The 26052-nt window shown below is 25.8% G+C and overlaps 2 protein-coding genes across 3 annotated transcripts in view; one reads left to right on the top strand and one right to left on the bottom strand.

The window, feature by feature from the left end:
* The window catches only part of RpS27 (ribosomal protein S27), a 324227-nt gene that overhangs the window by 75178 nt on the left and 222997 nt on the right, over window positions 1–26052 (bottom strand). The window lies entirely within an intron of this gene.
* On the top strand, window positions 18854–25148 carry LOC107456910 (hairy/enhancer-of-split related with YRPW motif protein). 2 transcript variants are annotated; one of them, XM_016074888.3, is made up of 5 exons: window positions 18854–19051; window positions 21400–21457; window positions 21986–22069; window positions 22948–23020; window positions 23658–25148. In XM_016074888.3, exons 1-5 carry the CDS (start codon window positions 18987–18989, stop codon window positions 24293–24295), a joined length of 918 nt encoding a protein of 305 aa, XP_015930374.1. In that variant the 5' UTR covers window positions 18854–18986; the 3' UTR covers window positions 24296–25148. The 2 variants fall into 2 exon arrangements, with proteins under 2 accessions (XP_015930374.1, XP_015930375.1); XM_016074889.3 differs by having other exon boundaries at window positions 19047–19513; window positions 23658–24585.

Here is a 26052-nt window from a genome sequence, read left to right as displayed (position 1 = left end):
CATTTTTATTTTACTTGTTTATAGATAAAATGCATAATTTTTAATTTTTGAGAAATATCATAAATTGTATTTGCATGCATTGAATCGTTAGTCATTTTTTATTGGAAAGCTTTCGATAGATTTTGTGATAAAGTTTCTTTTGGAAAAGCTATTTAATTCACACTGGTGAATAAGTCGATCCATTTCGACCAACCGTCCCCATAAATGTCTATGCAAACAATGCCGTATTTGTAGATGGACATGACTGTATTGCCCTTATTGTAGTACAATCTTAATGAAAAATAATGGCGGTCGCCAGGAAGCAATCCAATCACGCCAACCTTTTAATGGCTATCTGTCACGTGATATAAAGTCCCATTTGGTTTGGATTATTAATTAGATGACGCCACTTTGTCAAGTTTTCAGTTGCTAATTGGCAAAGTTTAATTTTTTTTTCTTTTACTGTTTTTAAAATTCACACCTCGATGCTGCTACTTAACATATTTCTCTTTAGCGAAATTTCTCTAAACAGTGCAACGCAACAAAAAAAAATTTCTCACTGTAAAAAAACTACGGAAACTGTTTAAATAAATACACGGAGAAAAAATTTTGGAAAAATTACTGTATTATTTGGTAATGACATTTTTGGTGGGAAAAAAAATTGTGAAGATTAATATGTATTTGAACCATTCATTTAGCGATTTTTCCGTCTGTAATAACAGTTAACTTGAAATTCTGGTTTTCAAAAATATAGTTCTTACTTCCGAAAAGTAAATTAAACCGAATAAATGGTTTGTATGTCATGTTCTAAGGTATCATGATGAGATATCCAAATTGTATGAAATTTTTCAAATTTTACTACAAAACCATATTGTAATGTTAATTTTATCGTTTTAATGTTCTCCTAGAGCCAAAAACACGATAGATTTTACAATTTTCTGGTAGTTTTGAGCAATATTTTCTCAGCATACACAATTTAGAGTACGGCATACGCAATAAAGATTTACACAATAAAGTTTTAAATACTAGTATAAATGTCTGATAATTAAAAAAACTTTTAGTATTCTATTACTTTCATTTATTTTGGCAACTAGTTTTTATTTTATGAAATATTTCCATTCTTATTAACACAGAGATAATATTTTTGAGACAAGTTTTTCCAATCATAAAATTTTTATTTTTAAATTTATAAAGCTAAGAGTTTCACAATAAGAAATTTTTTTTAATTAGTCTTCACATTTGAAAGTTAATATGAAAAAAGCGTCTAAAAATATCCTAAGCTTCAAATAGGTAGGTAATAATTTTTATTTTAAAATATAAAAATGTGATAAAAAAATAAAATGTTATACATTTTAAATACTATTTATAAATGTTATTAGACATTGTAAATACAATTAAAAATATTATTGTACATTATAGATGCTATTTGCAAATAATGTTATACATTCTAAAGACTATTTATAGATATTATTACACTTAGTAAATTTTATTATGCATTGTTAAAATCTAAAGTGAGTTTGCATCTTTGCAATAAGTTTTATTATGCAAAGTGAATTTTATTATATATTGCAAAACGGGGCAAATTTCATTGTTGTATTTACGAAGATTATTGATTTATAAATATTATTATTCATTGTCATTGTAAAAATTATTTACAAAGATTATTATGCAGCGTAGATACTATTAATAAATATTATTATCCAATGTTTACTTAATAAATATTCATAAATATTGTTATACATTGGAAATATTATTTACAATGGTTATTATACAGTGTAAATACTATTAACAAATATTATTATTGTATACTTAAGTAGTAATAACAAATATTATTATTCATTGTATACTTAAGTAGTAATAACAAATATTATTATTCATTGTATACTTAAGTAGTATTAACAAATATTGTTGTACATTGTAAATACTATTTACAAAATATATCATAGAATGTAAATACTATTACAAATATTATGTTTTGTTTACGTAAGTACTATTAACAAATATCATTATACATTGTAAATACTATTTACAAATATTATTATACATTGCAAAATATTATTACTATTATTATCCCACAAAATACACAAATAAATAGAATATATTTTCTGCCAACTAAATTCATTAAGTGGAATTACTTCTCCTTCATATTTCTAATTTTTAACCTAACATGATAAAAAAAATTGTCCATGACAGATTTTTCCACTTCACTACACCTCTCTGCGGGTGGCAACAGAACAAAAGAATAAAAACTCTGGTTTATCATATCCTTAAAATATTTGTCGACAGATCGACCCTCTCGACAGACTATTCCTTGAATGGAATCAAATAATGCAGTTCAGTCATTGAAGAGGTCTTATTAGGTTTTCGGTGGTGGAAGCCTAGCAAAGATTTGTACCGGGAAAAAAAAACGAGTGCTGTATTGTTACTTTGTGGTACAGGGTCGTTGTAAGTGGATGCAAAGTTTGATATCGACTGGTGTTTTGTTCGTTGTAAAACGGTGTTTTTTGTCCTTTCTTGGGGGAGAGTTTTAGTTTTAGAAGCCAAATGTTTTATTGTCAGTGTAAAATTCAAGTTGAGTTAAATATAAATGTTGTTTTAAATAAGTTTTTGAAGGGGATGGATTAAAACTTTGGTTCAATTTTGTTGCTTTCTTTTTATCGTACTTAGGTTTGCAAATCATTTTTTTACTTATAATAATATTAATAATAACTTATTATAATAGTTTGTAAGATTAAACTATTACAAATCATACGTGCTTTGGCAAGAATTTTATTAATAATGCAAGCAATTGTTTTATATATTTTTAATTTTTAAACTTGGTATTTAATATAAAAAGAAATTAATTCTTTGAAATATCAAAAAAAAAAAATGTTTTAGATCAATATATCATAATGTTTTACATTTGCAGTTAATTCTGCTTCCTGTTATTTTTTTATTTAATTCCAAAATAATGATAATAATAATATTAATAATAATATATTTTAAAGTTTTTATGTTGTGCTTCTCATTATGTTAACAAAATTAAAGCAATTTTTTTTTTGCTTTTCAAATTAATAATAATAATAAGCTCTTTTCTAGCATTTTAGTTTAAATTGTTCCGAACCTAATTTTGAAACAAATTTTGAATACTTTTAAAATAATGGCTATCTAATAAAGGCTGCAGAAAAAAAAATGAAAACAAATTGTGTGATTCGGTTAAATCGTAAACAATTCAGTAATTTATTGAATGGACAGTTATTGATTTAGGAAAAGGTTTTTTTTGCTTTTTTTTTTGTTTATACATTTTACTTAAAATTTTATATAATTTGTTGGAATATAATTAGTGCTTCGATTGCCTATATTAGTTAGTTATAATTAATTAGTTAATGATTTAGTAAATATTTTTCTGGGTTACGCAGTGAGTTTTTTTTTTTGGTTTATTGATTTATCTAGCGACATAATGATCCGTTTCAATGATTCAGGGATTTGTTTTCAGTATTTTGGGAATTTTCTTACTGATTCAGCGAACTACTGATTCGTTTAGTGTTTCTGTTAATCACTTAGCGACTTAAAGATTCAGTTAGTGTCTTTGAGACTTAGTAACAGAAAAACTGATTTATATAGTGATTAAGTAAGTGATTTATTGAAGTTAACTTAGTAATGCATAAATTTATGAATTTGTAATTCAGAAAAGGAGTAATTGAATAATATAGTTAGTGACTTTGATTCAGCTGGTGACTAAATTCGCGATTAAATAATTTAAACAGATAGTAATTTAGTGATTTATTTAAGCAATTAGTGATTCAATCACTCATCAAAGAAGTCCTAAACTTTAAAACTGACTACGAAAATTATTTTAATGTATCCTAATCAAACATTTTAACGAATAAAATATCAAAACAAATCAATGTCTTTCTTAATATTTATAGAGGCTTGTAATGTTCTGAAAGATAGTGAGATCAAAAAAAAATGGAGAAAATTTAGTTTTTAAGACCACTTACCGCTAAATATTGTAGCCATTCAATTTTATTATCAGTATGAATGCGTAACCCAGTAAATCTTTAGCCAATTTCAATGAAAATCACAATCAATAAACTAAAAGGAGAGGTGTTATTAGATTTTAAGTTTAAAATAGTCATAACTTACTTTTAAAAAAACTAATAAAATTTAAAAAAAAAAAGATTTCAAAAGTTTATTTAAAATAAAAATTTTCGGTAATGTATTATCTAATGAAATCACCCATATAAAATTCATGGTTATTTCCAAATCCCCTTTGAGGGATCAAATTGTTTTGCTGTATCATTAAAAAGTTCTTTTACTTATTAAGTTATTTATTTATTTTCAAGGATACACATATGTTTTTATAGTTTGTTGATCCAAAGTATATTTCAATTTTTTAAATGATTTGTCTAAATTCGAATGATTTGTCTATTTGTTGAATTAATACCGCGTTCTTTTCAACACTTATAAGCATTCCAGAGTAAATCTCAAAATATGCTCAGTTAAAACGTTATATCAAAAAGAAAAAATTAAATTGTGTGTAATGAGCAAATTATTCTATAGAATGAAATAATCTCAAAACTTGTGCATTTATCTGATTACTCAAAAAGAAAATCGAACTATAAGTCACAACATAATTTTTTTTAAATCTCAATAAATATATACAATTAACCTGTAATTGCAACCAAAAAAAAATCTCAAAATATGTGCCATAATCAGAAAATTTGAAAAACAGAAAAAGAAACTTTCTCAAAATTTAATATTAGTTTTCTAGATGTAAATGCATATTTGAAGAGCACCAATGATAACTATAACTAATTTCAAAAAATATCAACATTCTTTTTTTAATTACTATAATTATAAATAGCTTGCCAAAAGAAGTAAAAAAAATCTTTATTAACTTATGTTTATTCTTTCATACATGCGAGTGAATTCAAAATATTTCCGAAATACTTATTAATTTTATTAAATAGGTAACATAACACTAAATATAACACCAATATTGTATAACACGAGTTTAAGCAATAAATACATGACAAACTCTTTAAATTTTATTAAAAAATTGCATTTTAGACAAATCCTTCCAAAAATTGAAACATTATGGTGGACGATAATTTTGTAATAATGAGTTCGCTGCAGCAGAATTATCCGAAAGAGAAACTAATTATTTAGCAAAAACTACCTATTTTTATTTTTAAGCATTAATTCGTAACTCATTTAAAATAATAATGAAATTCTCGAAGTATAATCGATTTAAAAATGTGAAACATTATATAAATTTTTTAAAAAAATATTACTATCCACACAAAATTTAGGGATTAAAAAAGCGAATTCTCTGTATTTTAACTATGAAATTGGAAGTGTGTGTTTTAGAACATTATTAAAAAAAATATAGAACGAACATGTAAAAGCTCTGCTAATTGGTTTCAATAGGGAAAACGACTTATACGAAATGTCTATATAATTTTACAACCATTAGTTTATATTACTTCAAACTGTATTCAGAAGCAGTAAAAAGGAAATAAATATATATCACATAATGCATGATGCTAGTGTAGGTGTTAAACGGAAGGTATTATTGAAATTATCGAATTCAGTTAATTCGATTTACGTTTAATTGAATTAAGTTAAGTACGTTTTGAAGATAAGAAAAGACAACCATGCGAAAAATCTGTAAAACAGGTTTCACTGCAGCATGATCATCCAGTAGGAAAAACTTACTTATGAATGTCGTTCCACCAGAAATCTTGACGTTAGTAATGTTTGATTTTCTTTTCTTCATCTTTTTTTCCCCTTTTGTCTTCTTATTTTTAAGAAAAATATTACAGCCTTCGAATTATCCATTTTAAAAGCAATAATTTTATTATTTCATAAATATTATAACTAACAACGGAATTCGTCTGTGTAAAACATCTCGTCTCTCCTCAGTCTTTTATCTTGCAATCAAAATAGCAATTCGCAAAGTAAATTTTCAACAATATATTTTATATTTATATATTACCAGACTATAATGTAATGATTTTGTATCCAATAGGAATATTAATGATTTTTGCATTTAAGAATATTATTTATTAACCCTCACTATTTTTCCTCTCTAGTATTTTATTTTACTTTTATAATTCAGATTTTTTTTTCATCATTTTATAAGCATACTCAGAATGATGAAATTATTAACCTTAATTACACGGAGAAAGCAAAATATGGTGAAATAACCATACTTTATGATATTATCACACAGCAGCTGTTTCATAAAAGTAATATATATATAAATGGTATTTAAACCATTCACTATGTAATTTTTCCATTCATATGATAACGGTTTACTAAAAGTTCTGGTTATCAAATTTATATTTCTTAATACCACATATTTAGTACAAAATAAAAAACTGAAAAGTAAATTTTGCCGAAAAAAGATGGTTTTTACACCATACTCTAAAGGTACAATGAAAAAATTTACCCAATTCATAAAAACACATTTTATTGTTAGTTACCATTCAACAAAAATCATTACCAAAACGCTACGGTAAAAAGTATTTTGGATATTTGATTTTACAAGATTTTTGGTGTTCCCGTAGAGCCAAAAACTCAGTAAATATTTCCATATTCTTGTAGTTTTGACCGTACTTTCTTTTCTCAGTGTAGACTTAGGCAAAATACTTAATCACTTCTGTTCCTTAAAAACATTTTATGTCTGGGTGGTTATTGTTTATTAGAATCATTGTTAACACTGGGGAACAAATTCGTTGTTCCATTGATACAAATACTTGGTCTCGACTGATCCGGAGGGCAAGTCACAAAAGTTTTATTTCGTGAAGCATTTTCTGCTACGCAAACAAATTTAAAACGAAAAAAAAAATAATCATATTAAAGTAGGAATTTCAAATAGTTCCAAATTACAACAAGTTGTAATTTGGGATAAAAAAAAGTATTGTAACTTGAGACAACTTTATTAAAATCATTTTATACCAACAAACAAGTATTTTATTTATTTTTTCAAAGGCTAAACTAAGAAGAAATATATTTCAAATGTGTAACAGCAAGATTTGTTCAGTTCAAACTTAATATAAAGCAGTAAACGGGGAATTACGATTAAGGGAGCAAACATAAGCTTGTAATAGCATAATATAGCACTTAAGTTAGGAATACTAACTATGAATCGAATTGCACCTATAGCACTTAATTTCTCATAGCATTCATTAAAAAAAATGGCTGATATTAATACCTTGCTCTCCATAATTCATGTTTCTAATTTAATATAAAGCTTGAGAATTTTTTTTCTGTTGATTTTTTTAACAATTCATAAGATTTTAATAGAACTTCGATGCTTTCGTATCATTAGTTTAAAATCTGTAATTGATTCCTCATTCCAAATCAAATTTTTTCAAATGACATTTTCAAGTCAATTTTTCGGTGAAATGTGCAAGTTTAAAAACGTTATATATAACAGGGGTCGCATAAATACTGAGAAAAACTACTAGCAGTGTTAGAGCTCATCATCAGGATTAAATTACATAGAAACTCATGCCCGGTAGTATCGACATACGAACTAGGGGTGCCTTCCTTAAATGAACTGCTTCTTCATGCTGTTTCGAACAGGTCATAATAAGGATTGCCCCCTAGCCGCGTACGACAGTGTTTCCGGGCAGGAGATCATATGAAATTTTAATCCTGATGACGTGCCCTAACTCTCTAGAAAGCTGGTCGCAGGATTTACGCTAACCTCTGTTAATCATAACGTTTTTAAACTTGTACGTTTCGACAAAAAAGTTTTAGAGTAAAACTAAACTTTAGAGTAATTCATATTTGCAATTCCCTCACCCATATTAAAGAAAAACAGGTAATTGTATAAATGCAACAAAAAATTTTGCCCCAGTATAACTCACATATTGTAATTTTTAAAGGTGGTGACATAAAAATAAAATTAAAATTTTTCATGAATGTTTTCTTTTTTACAAATTACAAAACATATTAAGACTTATTTAAACTAAGGAATTATATTTGGTTATGGGTAAGAAAAGCTATTTTAGAAAAAAGAAAGAAAAATTATTCTTGAGCCGAAACAAAAGCTGCACAGTTTTATGTCGTGGAACAAGTTCGCCGCTTCCAAATTTTTAATGCAGAGACTAATAACAAACGAAATGTAATGAATAAATAATATAAATAAATTTTAAAATAATACATTACACTAAAATATACTTATAGAATATAACATTTCCCTCATTCAAAAAATTGCAACAGATTAGAACACATCCCCTTTTAACAAACTGTATTGAAATCATTAGATCATAAATTTATTAATTTGTAATATCTTTGATCACGACTCAAAGTGCAACATTCTTCACTGTTCCGACGTATAATCACACCATCTATCTTATTATATAAAACGCTAATACGTACGTATGTATCAATAAAACCGATGATATTTCTTTTCTCGCGCTGGCAACAGTTTTCATTTTTAATTGATTGGATTCGGCGCGCAAGAGCACGTAGTGAGCAACCAGATAATAATAACCAGAGTGAGCATTATCAGGTTGTTCAATTCAGATTCATGCACTAAAAACATGACAATATTTAATTTAAACTCAATTAGGAATTAATTAATTAATTGAAGTGAGAATGCTTTAAAAGGCCGCTGTTGAATTGATATTTTTCTACTGGGAGCTACCTAAACGTCTAAAAAACGTTTAAGTGTTTGTATTGAATGCAATGAATTTTTTTATATTTCGCGTTTATTTATGCATTGAATTTTCACGCTTTAAAATGCAGAATATTAGTGAAGCAATATTTGATAATTTATTTTGCTAATATGTTTCTTATTTAGCTAATGTTTTGATTTTTTCACCATGTACAATCTAAATAGCTAATATACTTTTTTAAAAGCCAATAGGAACATTGGTAGAATTCTTCTACATAAGTACAATAAGTCTTTGATGATAAAATACTATGTCTTTGATGATAATATATTATGTCTTTGTGCTAGAACATTGTGTTCATTGGCGAGCGAGCGCAGCGAGCCATGGTTCACGGCGTGAACCACATAGGATTGCGTAGCAATTCTCGGGGGTTGGCGAGCGTTAGCGAGCACGGGGCGGAGCCTCCTAGTAGTTTAAATAAAATCAAAACTGTGGTTAGTCAAAATTACCAATAGTCATTTTCTCATAACTTAAACATTTTAAAATCTTCTCTTCAATATTTAAACAAAATTCAGCTAAATAGTTTAATAAATTGAAAAAAATGCAAATGAAATTGAAAGAAAATTAATTTTAAAAAATGAAAAAGCATTGTTTCAATGTTTCCAAAAACATTATTTCATTCCTTTCTACGCTAATTTCTAAAACGATAATTTTTTTCTGTTATGTACTCTTAGAAAGAAACTCTCACTTTAAACGATTCAGCAATCCTTGAGTCATATTTCGTTAATTTTGAGAATTATCCCGTCACAAAATCACGTAAATTCTGATGAAACAGAAACTCTCAAATATATGACAAATATGCTTCTTCAACTCGAAACCTCACCGCAGTGCATTGTGGGAGATAGTTAACTAGAATGATGATAACTGGACGATCGAAAATAAAGAGACGAAATAAGCCGACTGGGCAAGGAGTTGGCCTCGTAGCAGAAAGATCCCAGGTTCGAATCCCGCTTCGGGCATGGATGTAATTTATCTCTCAGTTTTATTTGCCTTTCTTGTGTTATAAGGTGACATTGACCCAGATATATAGTGTTTACGATAGGGGATTCTTAAGAAATTTAGATAAATTAGGCACTACAAGGGCTTTATTTTTTTGGAGAAAAAAAATGGAATGATGAAATATTTCTTTATTTTTGACGAAATTTATTTCCTCGAAGAAATGAAGACAGTTATTTCGTCACTCTGACGAAAAGTTCGCTCGGAGCATATACCAGGAAACGGTTTCGTCAATAACGAAGAAAGTTTCGTGAAATTTGAGTATCCATTCTTTACAGTGTGCAATCTATTGATAATGTGTGCTATCTATTGAATCCATCGATCATAATGGGAAAAATATTCTTAGAAATTGTTACTGTTCTGGGATGATAGACTGTAAAAAAAAATCTGTTAAATTTACAGGGGAAAAAACTGTCAGTTGGTGGTGCTAGAACAAAATCGTTTATTTCCCAGAAAAATACAGTTATTTAAAAACAGATGACGCTTTTAAAGTAGATAAGTATTTTTTCCCCTCCAGACGTGGACACGTACCTAGGTTTCCAAAACCCTTACTCGTATATAGTCCACGTCTGGCTACCAGTCCAGCTCGCTACAATCCCGGGAGCGAACCTGATCAGCTAGAAGTACTATTATTTTAATAAACAATCTATTAAGGTCTGTGCTAGTCAAGCGTAAATTTCACCTGACCAGTAAATACCGAGATTTATAAAAGGGCCACACTACCGGGAGGAAGTTGTTCTGTCCCCTGCACCACGGAAGCTCCAGCTTGTTGTTATGAAAAAGAAATCTTAAGCTGTCTTTATCTCAAAAGTCTTACTTATTGAAATCATATTTAAGTGAAAAAAAGCATTTAATACTGTATTGGACCACCTTTATAAAAATGTCAGGCAATTGTTTTCTGTTATGGAAAACGGAGAAAAACTGTTTTTTGAAAAACAACTTTAAACGGAGAAATTCTGCTGATAAAAAAGGTAATTTTTCGCAGCATGCGAGTAATGATTAAAAACAGAAGAAAAATCGTATTTATCATTAAACAGTTTTTTTTCTATAAGACATATATGTTTTTTCCTTCAATGGAATTTACAATTATTTTTCATATTGTATCTAGGTGCAGCACTCTCCCTTCCATTTAACACTTAGTTAGGTGGTGAAATGAATTTGAATTAAATTCTTTGTATTAACATTGATCTAGTTAATAATACTAATCTAACTATTGATGATTTAAAATAATTAATTATATTACATCACATTCAGACAACGGCAGTGACTTAGCTCAAAATTTCATCCCTGCGAAAATCATTAAATAGTATTCCATATAATAACATCATTCGAATACAGGTAAAATTCAAAAAAAAAATTTTAACCATATGTTTTTTACCCTACATTAGAAAAGAAAATCACAGTTAAAAATCAAAGATAATTACAATATTGTTTATAAAAGTAAATCTTTGAAACTTATTTTTGAAACAATAATTAATGTCAGAAATACAAAATTTAATTACATATTTACATAATTTGAACTTTTCTTAAAGCAAAAAGTTTTAATTGGTTTAGAATTTTATAATCAATTTTATGTTTTAAAAAACTAATTTTATCAATTTCATCTGATTAAAACATAATTTTTTTAAAATTCCATTTACTGTTCTGCAAATTGAAAAATAAATAAAACAAATAATTATATAAGGTCAAAAAATAAAACTTTTCAAAAAATTTATTTAAAATGTTGCTTGTTAAGAAATAGATTTATTGTTAAAAAAATAAGCTATATAGATGCTATTATTTTCCTCTAAAGTTTTTTAAGGAGAGAGAACTATCTAAAATTAAAGTTAGTAAAATTGTTTCTTAACAAATAAATTTGCTTTTTCTTGCCTAATTCATTTCCGATTATATTCTATTTAGAATATAAAAACTATTAAGAATTTATTATTTTTTTAAGAAAACGTACCTCTGTTTTTTTTTAAGAAATATATTAAATTTTAAATTCAATGGAATTTAAACTTTCTACATTTCCATTTCCAGAAATTCAATTCTGACAATAAAAAACTGTATCATAAAACCTTTTAATTATTTAATCTTGCAGAGGCATTAAAATAAAATATTTGTTTCAATATAGATTTTTTTTATTTACAAATTAAATATTTTAATTTAAGAAGTAAAATAATTTTGGATTATCTGAAACACACAAATTAATTTAATATTTTCTTCTGTTTTCTTCTGTTTAATTGATACTTACTTGCATGTCTACAATATTAAACTAAATAACTGTAATATTAAACAGTTTATGAAACTTAAATTCATTTTTTAAAGTGAATTCTTTTTCCCTAGATTCTAATGAAAAATAAACAAAAAAAATAACGCTTAAAATTTTTAAAATCAATTTTTAATGATTTCTACGAATTTTAATATTAAAAAAACGCATTAGCCTTTTAAATTGCTACTCTAATTAAAAAATAATAAAGTAAAAACTCTAAAAATGATAATTAAGGAGCTCATATAATTATATTTTGGATTTTAAAAATGTAGCAGGAATATTTTTTTAATATTGCATGCATTAAAAGCAATTTTAAACTATTAAAAAAATGAAACAATTTAACTTCAAAAAAAAAATATATATATATGCATATTTTTAAAGAATTTTCTAAGTATAATTTTTTTTTATTCTATTTCATCATAATATTTTTTACATTTAACAATTAATGTTAGGCTTTATCTAAGTTTATGTTTAAATCTACTAAATTACATAAACATTTATGAAAATGTAAGTTAAATAAAAAAAAAATAATAAATTTTTCTAGATTCTGTCAAAGAAACTTTATAAAGTGAAACATTCCATACTTACATAAATACTTACTCCGTAGCTCTTCATCTTCTTATCGCTCAGACATTCGCACCCACAACACTAGTGTGAGGAATAAATATTCCATGAAAGAATAGAACATATTCTTCAACATCAAACACACTTCTTTTACCACCCCGCATCACATCCTGGGAACGGTTCTCTTTGATTTTTCACACACAATCACCCTATCCCTCTCTCCCCTACGCATGATTCCCCAAAAGAGCACGCGACCATGAAATGCGCGGGAAAAGGTCGAAGCTTGCGGGAAAAGAAACTATACAAGGGTTAATATGTGGGTATTAAAGTGTGGGAAATTCACTAAGTATTGAAAGCTTGCCTTAATAGTTGCAAATTGATACAAAATACTTGAGAAAAATACTATTTAAAATAAAAATATAACTTTAATTTTTTTTTTCATCTCTTATAATGTTATATATATTGTTATTTTCTTATATTAAAGTATGCTAAAACTCAGCTTTAATATTTTCAATGAGATAAATGTAAAATCAGTCATAAAGTTAAAAAGCTTATAAAATGCTTCTTTTATAAGTAACTATATAGTTCATCTATACAACAACATATGAAATATAGTTCATACATACAACAACATATATATAGTTCATATACTGCGAAAAATTATTCAGCCTATAAAATAACGATAATTATTAAATTAAACTATAAAATAATTTTTTAGCTTATAATTTAAGCTTATAAAATGATATATATATTTAATTGCTCTTAAAATTATGAACATTTTAAAAACTATTACTGTAGATTAACTTCCTACCCGAGCAGTTTCTTTAAAAAGACAAAAAGAAAAAAAATAACATTAGTTTCTGAGAAAATATCGACACATTAAATGGCGCTCTTTCGGGATCCTAATTTTTAATTTAATAACTTACATTAGTATAAGTATTTCAACAGCTTATAATATAATTATTCAGTTTATAATATAAGCTTATAAAATACTTATAATAGTAAAGTTTCCCTATCATTTAACATTACGTTACAAAATGTTAACAGAACTCTATATTTATTATTAATAAATAAATGTTTGAAAAATATTAAATAAGTATAGTGAAGAAAACAAAGTATTAAATTTAGGTACTTCGTTTTCTTCATAAATTACGTTAGATTAATCATATTTTCAATTAATTGAACGTAATGATTTTAAGTAGCATCATTTTAGAATTTATAAATTCAAATTATTAATAAATTTCTAAGCACACGTAAATTTTGTGCGTGCAAATTGTTGTTATGTACAAAATATTGGCAGTTTTAGAAATTGCATTGTATATGAATTTTAAAAATATCAAATAAAATTCTTTGAATAAAGTACAATAATTATGATGTAAGCAGAATAAAAATAAATGTTGGTACAATTCTTAACGTTTTAAAATATTGTTTAAAACAATATATAAGTATATTATATAAATTTTGTAGCTTATATCAAAAGCATTATTGACAGATGGTTTAACTGAATTGAAAGAAAAAGTCACAATAATATTTTTGGAACTAATTTTAATTCATTCTAAGTGAGTATCAATCACATAGCAACAAGCCAATAGTGTGAAGAACCAAAAATTCACAAAGCGTTTCATAATATTTCCGGTTGGAATAATATAACAACCACCTGTTGGAAGCGGTTGGAAGCCAAGTTGGTGAAGCGGTAAAAAAGAACTAATATCATAATACAGGGTGCATAGCTAAATTATTTAACAAAAAATAAGCACCTTTTAAGCACTTTTCAAGCACTCAAAAAATATTTTTAACCACTTTAAAAAAATATCATAACTAAGCAGGGTTGGAACGCTTTTGACTTGTTTGTTGAACGGTTTTATCTTGTTTTAACCATCTTGTCAAAAAATAAAAAAAATTTAAAAAAAAACATTAAAAAGAAATATTTTGGCATTGTTTATGACAATTGTCAAAAATCATGAAAAACGAAAGTTGTTTTCATACGTTACGGACTGACAACACACCGAAATAGATTGGGGTTGAATTAATTGTAAAAACGTTGAATAGAACAATGTGAGCTGTGTCATAATTCAAAGCGAAAGTTAACATAGTAAAGGAAAAATCTTATTTGGATAAAGGGAAAATTAAGCACTTTTTAAAAACATCTAATGAAAAAAGCACCTTTGAAGGCTTTTAAAAAACGAAAATAAGCACCTTTAAGCACTTTTTAAAAATGCTACGCTCCCTGTAACAGATGAACAATTTTAAGATAGAAACAATCCGTTAAACGTATAAAACACAAATATATTTATTTATTTATTTTAAAAAAAGTTTTGTTATCAATATTTATTATTTGGTACGGTAAAATAGAATTATATTAGGATTCGAATACAGAATTCCACAGATAATTTTTGACCTTTACTTCAAAAAGTAATTAAAAAAATGTCCGAAATATTTATTTTTAAGAATGAATAAGTTTAGAACCAAATTTTAAAATACAGAAACTGTGTAAAAAGCAGAAAAGTATATTTGTATGTTTTAAAGTGTTGTTTAATAGAAAAACCAATGTTCATTTTTTTAAAGAAGACCTAATTGCTGAGATTAATCAGAGTAGGACAATTTGAAAAAAGATCATGCTCTACGAAGAGAAACTGCTTCTTTTATGATGTCAGTCGAAATAATTAAGTGATCAACTACGTTTTAATTTTAACAAAAAATTATTTTTATGACTAAGTTTCAGTTGTTGTGAATATGTAAAAAAGTTGACATCTGTTTGCAAAATAAAGAATTAAAATAAATTAAGGATTAGTTTGTAGAGATTTTGTGTAACATAAATAATTGAATTAATTGAAATAATGAATTGTCTTCGAATCATTAAGGATTGAGTTCCAGTACATGAAAATCCAATCATTATATCAAAAGTTATTAAGGTGTATGATTATTTTAAATTGTGCACTTTACATCAATGTGTATAGTTTGGAAACTAATAATTAATGTAAAGAAAGAAAATAAATGAATGAAATATATTATAATATCAATTTATTATTTCTAAAATATAAAACTAAATAAAATTCAGATTTTTTTTTTCTTTCTTTTTTTTTCAGAATCGTTCGGGCTTGGTCAATTTTAATCATTATGTTCAGGTAAATAGTAAAGAGAAAAAAAACGTTTTTGTATTTTCCCACGCCCTTCAGCTTCTTCATCAGATGTTAGATTTAGATAGCAAAAAAACACGGAGCTTTATTTCTATTCTATGCAATAATATGCTGGTCTACTGAAATACTTAACAATAAAAAAGCTATACAAACACACCATACAAGCAGATATTTCCAAAGTTTGGAGATAAGGAGTTAAGAGTCGTGCCTTATCACGAAATCCACCTTTACCACGTGCTCGGGATTCTCGGCGTGAGAAAAAGAGAGCAAAATTATATCCAAATAGATTATACGGAGGAGGGAGATGAGATATATAAAAAAAAATAGGGAGTGTGGAGGTCTAAATAAGTGGAGTATCCCACGCTCACGAATGCAACCACCCGCACACATCTGGGCGAGAGGCCAGCCAATCAACACACGCGACTTCCATCGGATCTTCTAACTTTCTCACAGTCAGGGTTGCCAATAAAAAACTTTTATTGCATATTTGGCAAACTTTTCCTGATTTATGAGATTGAAAATTTTTCTACTATAATTTTTTCCCCCCGTAGGATTGAATTAGTGTTAGAATTTAAAATATTTTAAAGAGTAGCCTAAAATATTTTTATAAAACTTTATAGGTTGCATCTCCATTTATTCAGATATCATTGCTAATTAAATTATTTTCATTCAATCTAAGAACTTTTGTTTTATCAAATTTCGTTTAAGTTTGTTTTAACAGAAATAAAAAAAATAAGCAGGGTAGCTTCTGAGCTCTTTAAAAACATTATGCAAGCTAAGAAATTTTGCTTATTTGTCATTATTTTTAAATAAATAAAAATACAGCTTCTAAGTTCATGAAAAAAATAATATCACTCAACTAAATTTTGTTTTAAAAGTTCGTTTATTTATTATTGTACTGCAAAAAAAAAAAAAAAAATCTTAAAGCAGCATTCAATTACATAATTTTTTCTTTTAAATTTTATTTACTTTTTATTGTTTACGAAGAAAAAAAAGAACATCAGTATTAATTAAAAAATACCATTTAATCTAATAGTTTTTGCTTTTATTTTGTTTTATTCATTTCTGAAAAAAATAACTAATCCGAAAAGTAGAAGATTTTTTAATTATAAAAAAAGCCAGGACGTGGGGCTTTTCAAATTTTTAGATAAAAATTTTTAACTTGTAAAGGGCTTGACACCAATTACTGTCATAATTTTATTCTTCTTTATTGTTCTATTTTATCAGTATTATTTTTTTTCTATTAGTTTAAAATGTATAATTGGTTCTATTTGTTTCAAAATGTACAGTTGCTTCTAAAGACCTAGACATGGGTCTAATAATCCAAAAGTGGAACGTAAATTTTGCTTTTTTATTATCATTAATTTTATACATCTGAAAATTTCTTATAATAAATTTCTCAGCAAATCTAGAATATTTTTTTTTATAAAAATTGTGTGATATTTATCATTAACCCTAAAAGGCAATTCCATATTAATATTTAAAATCAACTTAAAAATGTCATTATAACTTATCCCATACCTTGTCATTTTTATTTTATTCTGTTTTAAAGCTGATGAAAACATTTTCAAAAAAGAAATTGCGGGAAAAATGGATTTTTTTTTACAAAAAGTTTAATTTACAAATATTAATTACAAAAAATGTTTAAAAATACTTTTAATATAACTAATAAATCATGAATTAAAATAAAAAGCTTAGAAAAAAAATTTAAAAATTTCTGAATGAGATTAATATTTAAATTTAGATTTTATTTACGAAGAAAATGTTTAAAAACAGCTTTGTCAAGCACTGATTATTTCAGTAAATTATTCAAAATGTCAAGCCTCAATTTTTAAATAAATGTCTTTACATAACTTTATAAATGAAACGAAATTACATTTAAATAATGATTTACACGCAAGATTCATAAAGAAATCTTTATAATACGGAATTTATCAAGAAAAATTTACTGATAAAACCAGTTTTGGAACTATACTCTTATGATAGAAAAGTATATTTCTTATACAATTTTTTTATTAAACAGTTAAGCATGCGTTCTTTATAAGGTATAATTTTTTTTCTTTGTAGATACTAAAAATTGATAATTTTAAATTCTTATAAATATTTTTTGATTCACTTGGAACTTAAAACATGTTATGGTCAACTGTAATTATGAAAGATTTTATTCAACCAAGCTCATAAATGGGGATAATTTTCTCTATTTTGCTAAATTCACACTTAAAATGCTCTTTCATTAAAGTTGCTAAACTTTCTTAGTAACTTTTACAAATTTTAATAGCTTTAATAAAAATCATGAATTGATTTTTTATTTAAGTTTAAAGTTCAAATTTTAAATAACATAAAATTAATATTTAATTTTTAGATTTATTAAATATATTTTGAAATTTAGTGTTTATTTTCGTTAAAACAAACATTTAGTTTATTCAAATCTAATGCACATTTTTTTCATATCTTCATATAAAAAACTTTGCAACTGCAGTTCAAAACACATTCTAATTCTATAAAATTATTAAAGGATTTTTTTCATCATTATAGATTAAAAAAACTTATTAAAGCTTTTATTTTATTAATTAAAAAACTGAAGTTTTGGGAACTAATTTTCCTAATTTTAAAATGAATAAAAATAAAGCGTACTTCTTAAAAATTACCAAGAGAAATTAAGAAAAATTAAGGAAGGGGTTAATGAGCTGAGCAAATACTTTAAATCAGTAACGTATTTTATTTGAAATTCAGTCAATTTATATAAAATTTATGGAATTAGCTTTTTTTACTCTTTAATTATCATTAGACCTTCGTTTTAATAATAAAAATTTAATGTTCATTTAAAAAGAATTTACACACATTATAGAATTTTTAATATATATTCAACAGTATTTAAGAAATATTGCGAGTTCTTTAAATATCACATGAAATTAAAAACAATTATGGGAGACCTTGTGAACTGAAATATATTCTTTAAAAGGATAATATATTTTATACTAAATTACTTTAATTTTGAATGAAACATGTAAAATAAACTTTTCTTTCACTTTTTAGCGATTACCAGGCACTTTATTTAAGTTCAATTAAAAATTTGCTGATATAGAGTTTGTGATAAATAAAACGGTTTCGAATAAATATTGTGACAACAGCCATACGGTGCAATTTTCCCATCATCTCTTCACGGCAAATCACCTGCTCTTTGGCGACCGCCAGCCCTGGCGTACGTTCGTATGGAAACCCATTCATTCAATGCACGTTTCAGCCAAAGTTCCACAATAGACGAAGGAAGTACAAGTCGCGTGGCGCGGTACAGTTTGAACTCAGTAAGCTCGTGTGCCTTGGCGAGTGCTGGTCGTGTGTTGTGCACCCCTTACAACTTCCTAACCATTCTCAAAGCAGGTAGACATGAAGCGAAATCTCAGTGATATGGACTCTGAATGTGACGATGTCTTTGGCGATGATTCCAAAGGGTAAGTGGACAACGAACAATCAAGTTGTTCCTTTTTCCTCGTAAGGAGTTGGATTTTTTTTTTAAAAAATGGACTCAATGAACTTCGTCAGATCAATTAAATTACCCTTTTAATAAGCGGTTTTCCTAAATTTTGGAAGCATTCATTTTTAATTATTATGGAATATTCTTTTGGAATATTTTTGGAAGCATTCATTTTTAATTCTATCGGAATATGCTTTTCGGTTATTAATAACGGAATATGCTTTTCGATATGATATGCAATGAAATTTTTAAAGTTGCTGATTGTTTTGTTTTCTTTTTAATTTTATGATATGATGAGATGAATAAATATATCTTTATTAAAATTTTACTCATTCCTTCATGTTTCATAAAGTTGCGAAAAATCACATTAAAAATGGTTTATAAAAATGTAAAATTTTTCAAGGATATTTATCTGAAGAATAAGTTGATTGCTTTTCAGGTAAATGGTATTCTTAGCTTTGATTATTTTTATTATTATCATTATTAGTTTGAAAATGACAATTTAAGTTAGAAAAGAAAAATTATAAACATACATGATATTCTTATTTCGTTTTATAAACAATAAATTGAGACTTTTAATTTTATTTCGTGTCAAATTAAATTAAAGGCTGGTATAATCTTTACTTCCTTACGAGTACGCATTAGTTGAGCATAAATTATTTAAAAGTGCAAAAATATTTCTGTTGTTTATTTTTCTCTTATTCATTATTAACATTGGGTAATTTATTTTTATTTTCAATCATTTAAAAATGTGCAATTAATATTTACTTTACAATCTAAATATCTGGTTATAAAGCCATATGTAACAACATATATTTATCTGCTAACACATTTCTCCTACAGAATGCTACTATTGCAGTGAAACTAGTTTTACAGACTTGCTTGTAACTTCATAATTATATATTTTAGAATTACTAAATTAATAAGAAAATATATAATTTTCTTTTATTTACAGTATTTTTGACAGCCTATTCGTAAGAAGTTTTCATTGCTTCTTTAATTTCTCTACAGATCTACATCACTATTGTACCATAAAAAGCTTTACCTCAGCATAATAACGTTGTAATGAAACTAATTTCAAAGAATTTGTTATCCCACAGTTTCTATTATTGTTCGCGATTATTACAAGAGTAATTTATATGTAAAATTTAAAATAATGTGTTCAATTAAATCAGTGTTTTTATTAAAGAAGTTTTTATATAGTAAAAGTTTGCCGTTGTAAAACTGGTTTTACGGAATTTTTACTCTTCTGTTTATTGTGATTTTTTAGAAATGCGTGTGCAAATTTGTTACAAATATATTAATGAATTAATTGATTTACACAATAATCTTAACTGATATTGTTGTCTTTTGTCTAATTATAAGTCATTAAAAACTATTAAGTGAGAAATTAATATTCTCTGTAAAATTAAATAATTTGCTTTACTGGATGTGCGTGTTTTAAATAGAAACACACATATCAATTAAATAGTTTCTCTTAAGGATCGATGTTGTTGCAGTAAAACCAGCTTTATGGAATTTACTAACTTAAGCAAAAACGCGTATTTCATATTATTTCAATCATGGATGCCCGTGATTTTGTTCAAGTAGTTTCTCCTACGGAACAATGTTGTTGCGGAGAAACTAGTTTTACAGAAATTTCACGCGTCTGTTTTCTTAAGCTTACTGTGATTTTTCTGAAATACTATCCGTGGAATTTCATACTACTATTTATATTTAAATAAGTTAGTCTTGGATACCCGTGAATTTTATTATTTCTATCATAGATGCCTGTGTTTTTGTTGAAATAATTTCTTTTATGGAACAATGTTATAGCGAAGAAACCTGCTTTACAAAAATTTTTCACGTCTGTTTACTTCTGATAATTGTTATTTTTCTGAAATACAATCCGTGTAATTTCATACTATTATTTATATTTTGAATAAATCTATCTTGGAAGCTCGAGGATTTTATTATTTCAATCATTGATAACTGCTTTTTCGTTCAAGTAGTTTCTCCTGCGAAACAATGTTGTTGCGGAAAAACTATTTTTACAGAAATTACACGCGTCTGTTTACTTCTGCTTATTCTGAAATATAATTCGTGTAATCTCGTACTATTATTTCGTAATTAGTTTCAATGTAATGTATAATTTCCAATTTCTTGACGAATTAAATGATGTTGCGGTAAAACTAGTTTTACAAATTTTGTGCATGCCTTGTTTTTCAATTTTTCTGAAATATATGACCAGCAATTTTATATTATTAATATGTTTAAGAATTAATCTTAATGTAAAGTTCTATGTTTTTAATTGCATCGAATTTTAAACATGTTCATCTCTTTCAGAACACCAACACAAAGTAATGATAGCTGCCAAATGTTGAACAGGAAAAGAAGACGAGGGGTAAGAATTAGTTTATTACTATTTATTATTAGTTAGGTATTATTCTTTATAGTTGGATTTTTTTTAATAGCAAAAATATTAGTTTAAAACCTAAGTTTAAGGAAAAATATATTTAAAAAAAGGAAAAACATTATGATTTTTTTTAGTTGAAGGAATATTAAGTTCCTTTTTAAAGTTATTAAACATTCAAGCATAATTTTTACACATTTAAGTTTAAATTTATTAATATAATAATATTGTAAAACATGACTGTGTCAGATATTACATTTATTTAAGAAATATTTTTTTTTCTTCTTTTCAGTTTCAAAATCAATTTAAAAGAATGGTGAATTATCCTTATGATTGCTCTTTTAATTATTTAAAATAATAATTTTTAAAAAAAATTAAACTTAATTAACTAAAATCACCTTTTTAATCTTTAACACCCTGTTTGAAACAGATCTAAATTGCAATTTATTACTTTAATTTCAATTATGTATTTTTAGATCACATGCATCATAAAAATTTATTTATTTTTCAAATTTTTAGATTATTGAAAAAAGGAGAAGAGATCGAATCAACAGTTCGTTGTCAGAACTTAGAAGATTGGTCCCGGCAGCCTTCGAAAAGCAGGTAATTTGTTATGATTGGTTATTATTAACTAAATTGTTCAAATAAAACTACATTTATTTTATGGATGCTCTATAAATATCTATTTTACATAATTAAATGTCAAATAAAAGTTTTTGCAACATAAATTTCTAATGAAAAAAAATTTTAATGCATTGTTTATCTATACTTATGCCAATTCATCTCTTTGTCTTCAATTGGTGAATTCTTCAATTTGAAACTATTTCATTCCTTTATTATTTTTATTTCGAATATTTATGTGATTTAAACCTTTTATGGATTAAATAATAAAGTATTTGAGAAAACTGAATTTTCAAATTAACTGAACTTTTTCTTTGTTTCTAACAAGTTTTTCCATAATTTAGTTTAAATAACTCTCATGAGTACCGTTTTTGTGAGTTTCATTTTAAATCTTGCCTTAGTACTAAGTAGTGCACAATTATATTAAAACTGCTAACATTTCTTTAAGTTACCAAAACTAAATTGAATCTTGTAAAGAAGCGGAATTAGTTAAAATTATAAATATGATTCATAGTATTAAAAATATTACTAAAATAATAAAAAAATGGAAAAAAATAAAAAATTAAAAAAAAATAATAATAATTTACGATCTTGTACTTAAATGGCATGTTTACTAAATTTAAATAATTTGCATTATAAAATTAAACTAATTAAGTCTACAATTCATGGTTAATATAATTTCCTGCTACTTCAATCAATTATCTTACTGTCCTGTTTTAAAAATTAGGCATGTTTGGCATAATCAGTTAAGGACTTTATAATTAGAAAAATCATCAACTGAAGTAAAAGCCATTTGCGTTAATAAATAACTTTAAACTGTTTTTTTTTTTAATTTTAATTTCATTGACCTTATATTGCAGGGTTCAGCAAAATTAGAAAAAGCAGAAATTCTTCAGTTAACAGTGGATCACTTGAAAATGCTTCATGCAAAAGGTAACATTCTTTTCTAATCTCATTTATTTATTTATATTAATAGGAGGTGAAATTGAAATTGCATTATATCAAATTTCTATTTAATTGCAAAAATATTATTTAAAAATTTTCGTTTGTCTTATTAACTTAATGTAAAAAAGCTTTCAAAACTACTACCGTTATTTAAAACTGCAAATGCTTCTAGAATTTAATCTATATCAATTTATCAACATTTAATGGTGCAATATCGTAAAATTTTTAAAGATTAATAATAAAAAAAATTTATAATATTTATTTGACTTCTTAAATCAGATATTGGTAATAAAGATCTGTAGTGAATAGAAAATTTGATACGCATGACATTTATTATAAATATATTTTTTAATTAAAAGCAATTTTTAAAATGAGAATATCATTATAATTACACTGTTTCATAAAAATAAATTGTTCGGTCATAAAAATGTTTCTTGGACTTAGCCTTTGTAATTTAACGATTTTTCTTACAAAATAATTAATTACTTAGGATATAGTATTAAATTGAATATATATATATACTACTAAAACTTATCACCTGCACTTTTTGAATTAAGATAATTTTTCATGAATTTGTAGTAACTTTTACATGATATCTATTTCAACAATTTCTCTTTTATTCCAGGTTTTGATGCTTTATCTTTTGATCCCCATAAATTTGCAATGGATTACCATATTATTGGATTCAGAGAATGTGCATCAGAAGTAGCACGTTACTTAGTTGCAATTGAAGGCATGGACTTGCAAGATCCTCTAAGAGTGAGACTCATGAGCCATCTTCAGTGTTACTCAGCTCAAAGAGAACTGTCATTGAAAACGTCAGTACAACCAACCTGGAACCCTACTTCATTCCCTTCATCCCTGCCACCAGCTCCTACGCCCCAATATCCAGGCCCATCAGCCTCAATGGGACCCCAAATCCCAGAAGCATCACTACAAACTTCTTATCCATATTCCGAGCCAGCAAGACTGGGTCAACATATGGACAATTCCTTTAACCCATCAGGACATTGTACAAGATCTTCTGCCAATCATGTGCCGGTAAATACCTCAACAACACAGTCATCAAGTATGACACTGGTACAGCATCCACCATCTGCGCCATCTATGGTACCTTCTCTACCTCAAATGTCAAGTTCCAATCAGTACCTTGGAGGACATGGATTTTCTAGTGGTGGTTATGGAAGCGCAGGTGCATTTAATCAACATGGCGCTTCCACTGGTAGGCCATACAGACCATGGGGTGCAGAGCTTGCTTATTGACAATGATAGATAGGCACAGTAATAGTTTATTACTTGCATATAGAGTTTAATATTATAGTTTTTTAAAAAACCACAACAGAAAATTTTTATTCCCATCCTATCTTAAAAATATATTTTTCTAATAACGAAGGTTGCAACTCTAAGAAGCATCTTAGACAGTTAAAAAAATATTTACACATTATTTCATTTTAAAAATTTACCGAGGTCTGAAATGATATAACTAATAATAATAAAATAAGAAATATGTCTTAGAACACCTTATACTAAACAAGCTGTTAGAGAAAAAAAAACATTTACCCTTTTTGTTTAAAAGTACTTACTATTTATATCAAGTATTTAAGAAACTTTATGATCAAAAAGATATTTTTTTAAAAATTGTATTTTTATGGAAAAAATTGCATAGAAATATACTTTATTTTGCATAATAAAATGTTTAAGAAAAGCATTTTTATTTGTCTTCTAAAAAGTAAAAAGTTTCTTAAATTGTGATCATAATCTTAAAATATTCTGGTTTCATAATGTAAGAAATGGAAAATTCTAGCATTGTATCTTAGATATAATGTTCTTGCATAAAAAAGATTAGCCTTTATATTAAAATTAATCTATAAAGATTATTAACCTTATAACTGGTGAAGTCGGATAGTACCATTAAACTGCATACTTTCTCTTAAAATTACTATAATTTCTCTATAATGTCAATTGAGGACAGATAATTTTATTTTAATTTATCTCAGTAAAGTTGAGTTAACCTAAATCCTTTTTTGGCGTCAAATTATTTATATAATATAATTCAAAATTTATTTCAATTTTATACTCACAATCATTATTATATTGATTTGTTGATACTTAAAAATTAACAAGTTAAAATATAAAATTGAATATTGTTTATGAAAAGATTTTTCCATTTTTTAAAACTATTTTTGATATAAGACAATAATCTTTACTATTTAATGATATATATTTTGTAATAAAATAATACGCATGATATATTTTAATAGCTTAAATTATGTACACTTGATAACTATTTAAGCAGATTTTGTTACATAAACATAAAAGTATATCCTAATAATAAAAAATCATACTACTATATTCATTGAATTACTAATGTTTAGTAATACAGAGTGTGCCTTCAAAAAATTTATATATTGTACAGTAAATTAATGCACCAAGTAAAATTATATTGCATAAGAAACCATTAACTTGATATTTACTTTTGTATGAGTTAATATTATAAGTGAGCTATTGAAACATTAAAACTTAATTTTTTAGTAAAATATTATTACTAAGTAAAATTAGTTTTTGTTTCACTTTTTTATCTAGTCTATAATTTTTTCATTTTATTAATTTATAATGTTATGATTTTTATTTATTGATCAAAATTTTTACTTTAAAATATTTTTCTACAAATTTTACACTATATTTTATAAAAACTCTTATTGTTTTTATTTATATTAATTTATACTATTTTAGCTTTTATTTATTCTCAAAAATTATGTTTTATACGAACTTTTACACTGCATCCAACAAAAAAACTATTTGTGATATATTTTGTATGTATTGCACTTAAGAAGATTTTGTGTATATATATATTTGTACAGTTTTCTAGTCTTTTTACAAAAATAAAATGTTATTTTTAAAACGGTGTTTTATTATTTTATTTAAAAACTAAATTCCAAGCTTGTATTCTTTTATTTATTTTTTTATAATTAAAGATCTTTGGTAAATTAAGTGATGAGCCACTTTTTCAAATTGTACCG

This window comes from Parasteatoda tepidariorum, chromosome 4, assembly GCF_982258835.1.
Source record: "Parasteatoda tepidariorum strain Cologne lab strain chromosome 4, Ptep-v5.0, whole genome shotgun sequence".
Lineage (NCBI taxonomy): Eukaryota > Metazoa > Arthropoda > Arachnida > Araneae > Theridiidae > Parasteatoda > Parasteatoda tepidariorum.
This window is presented reverse-complemented; position numbering and strand designations above follow the sequence as displayed.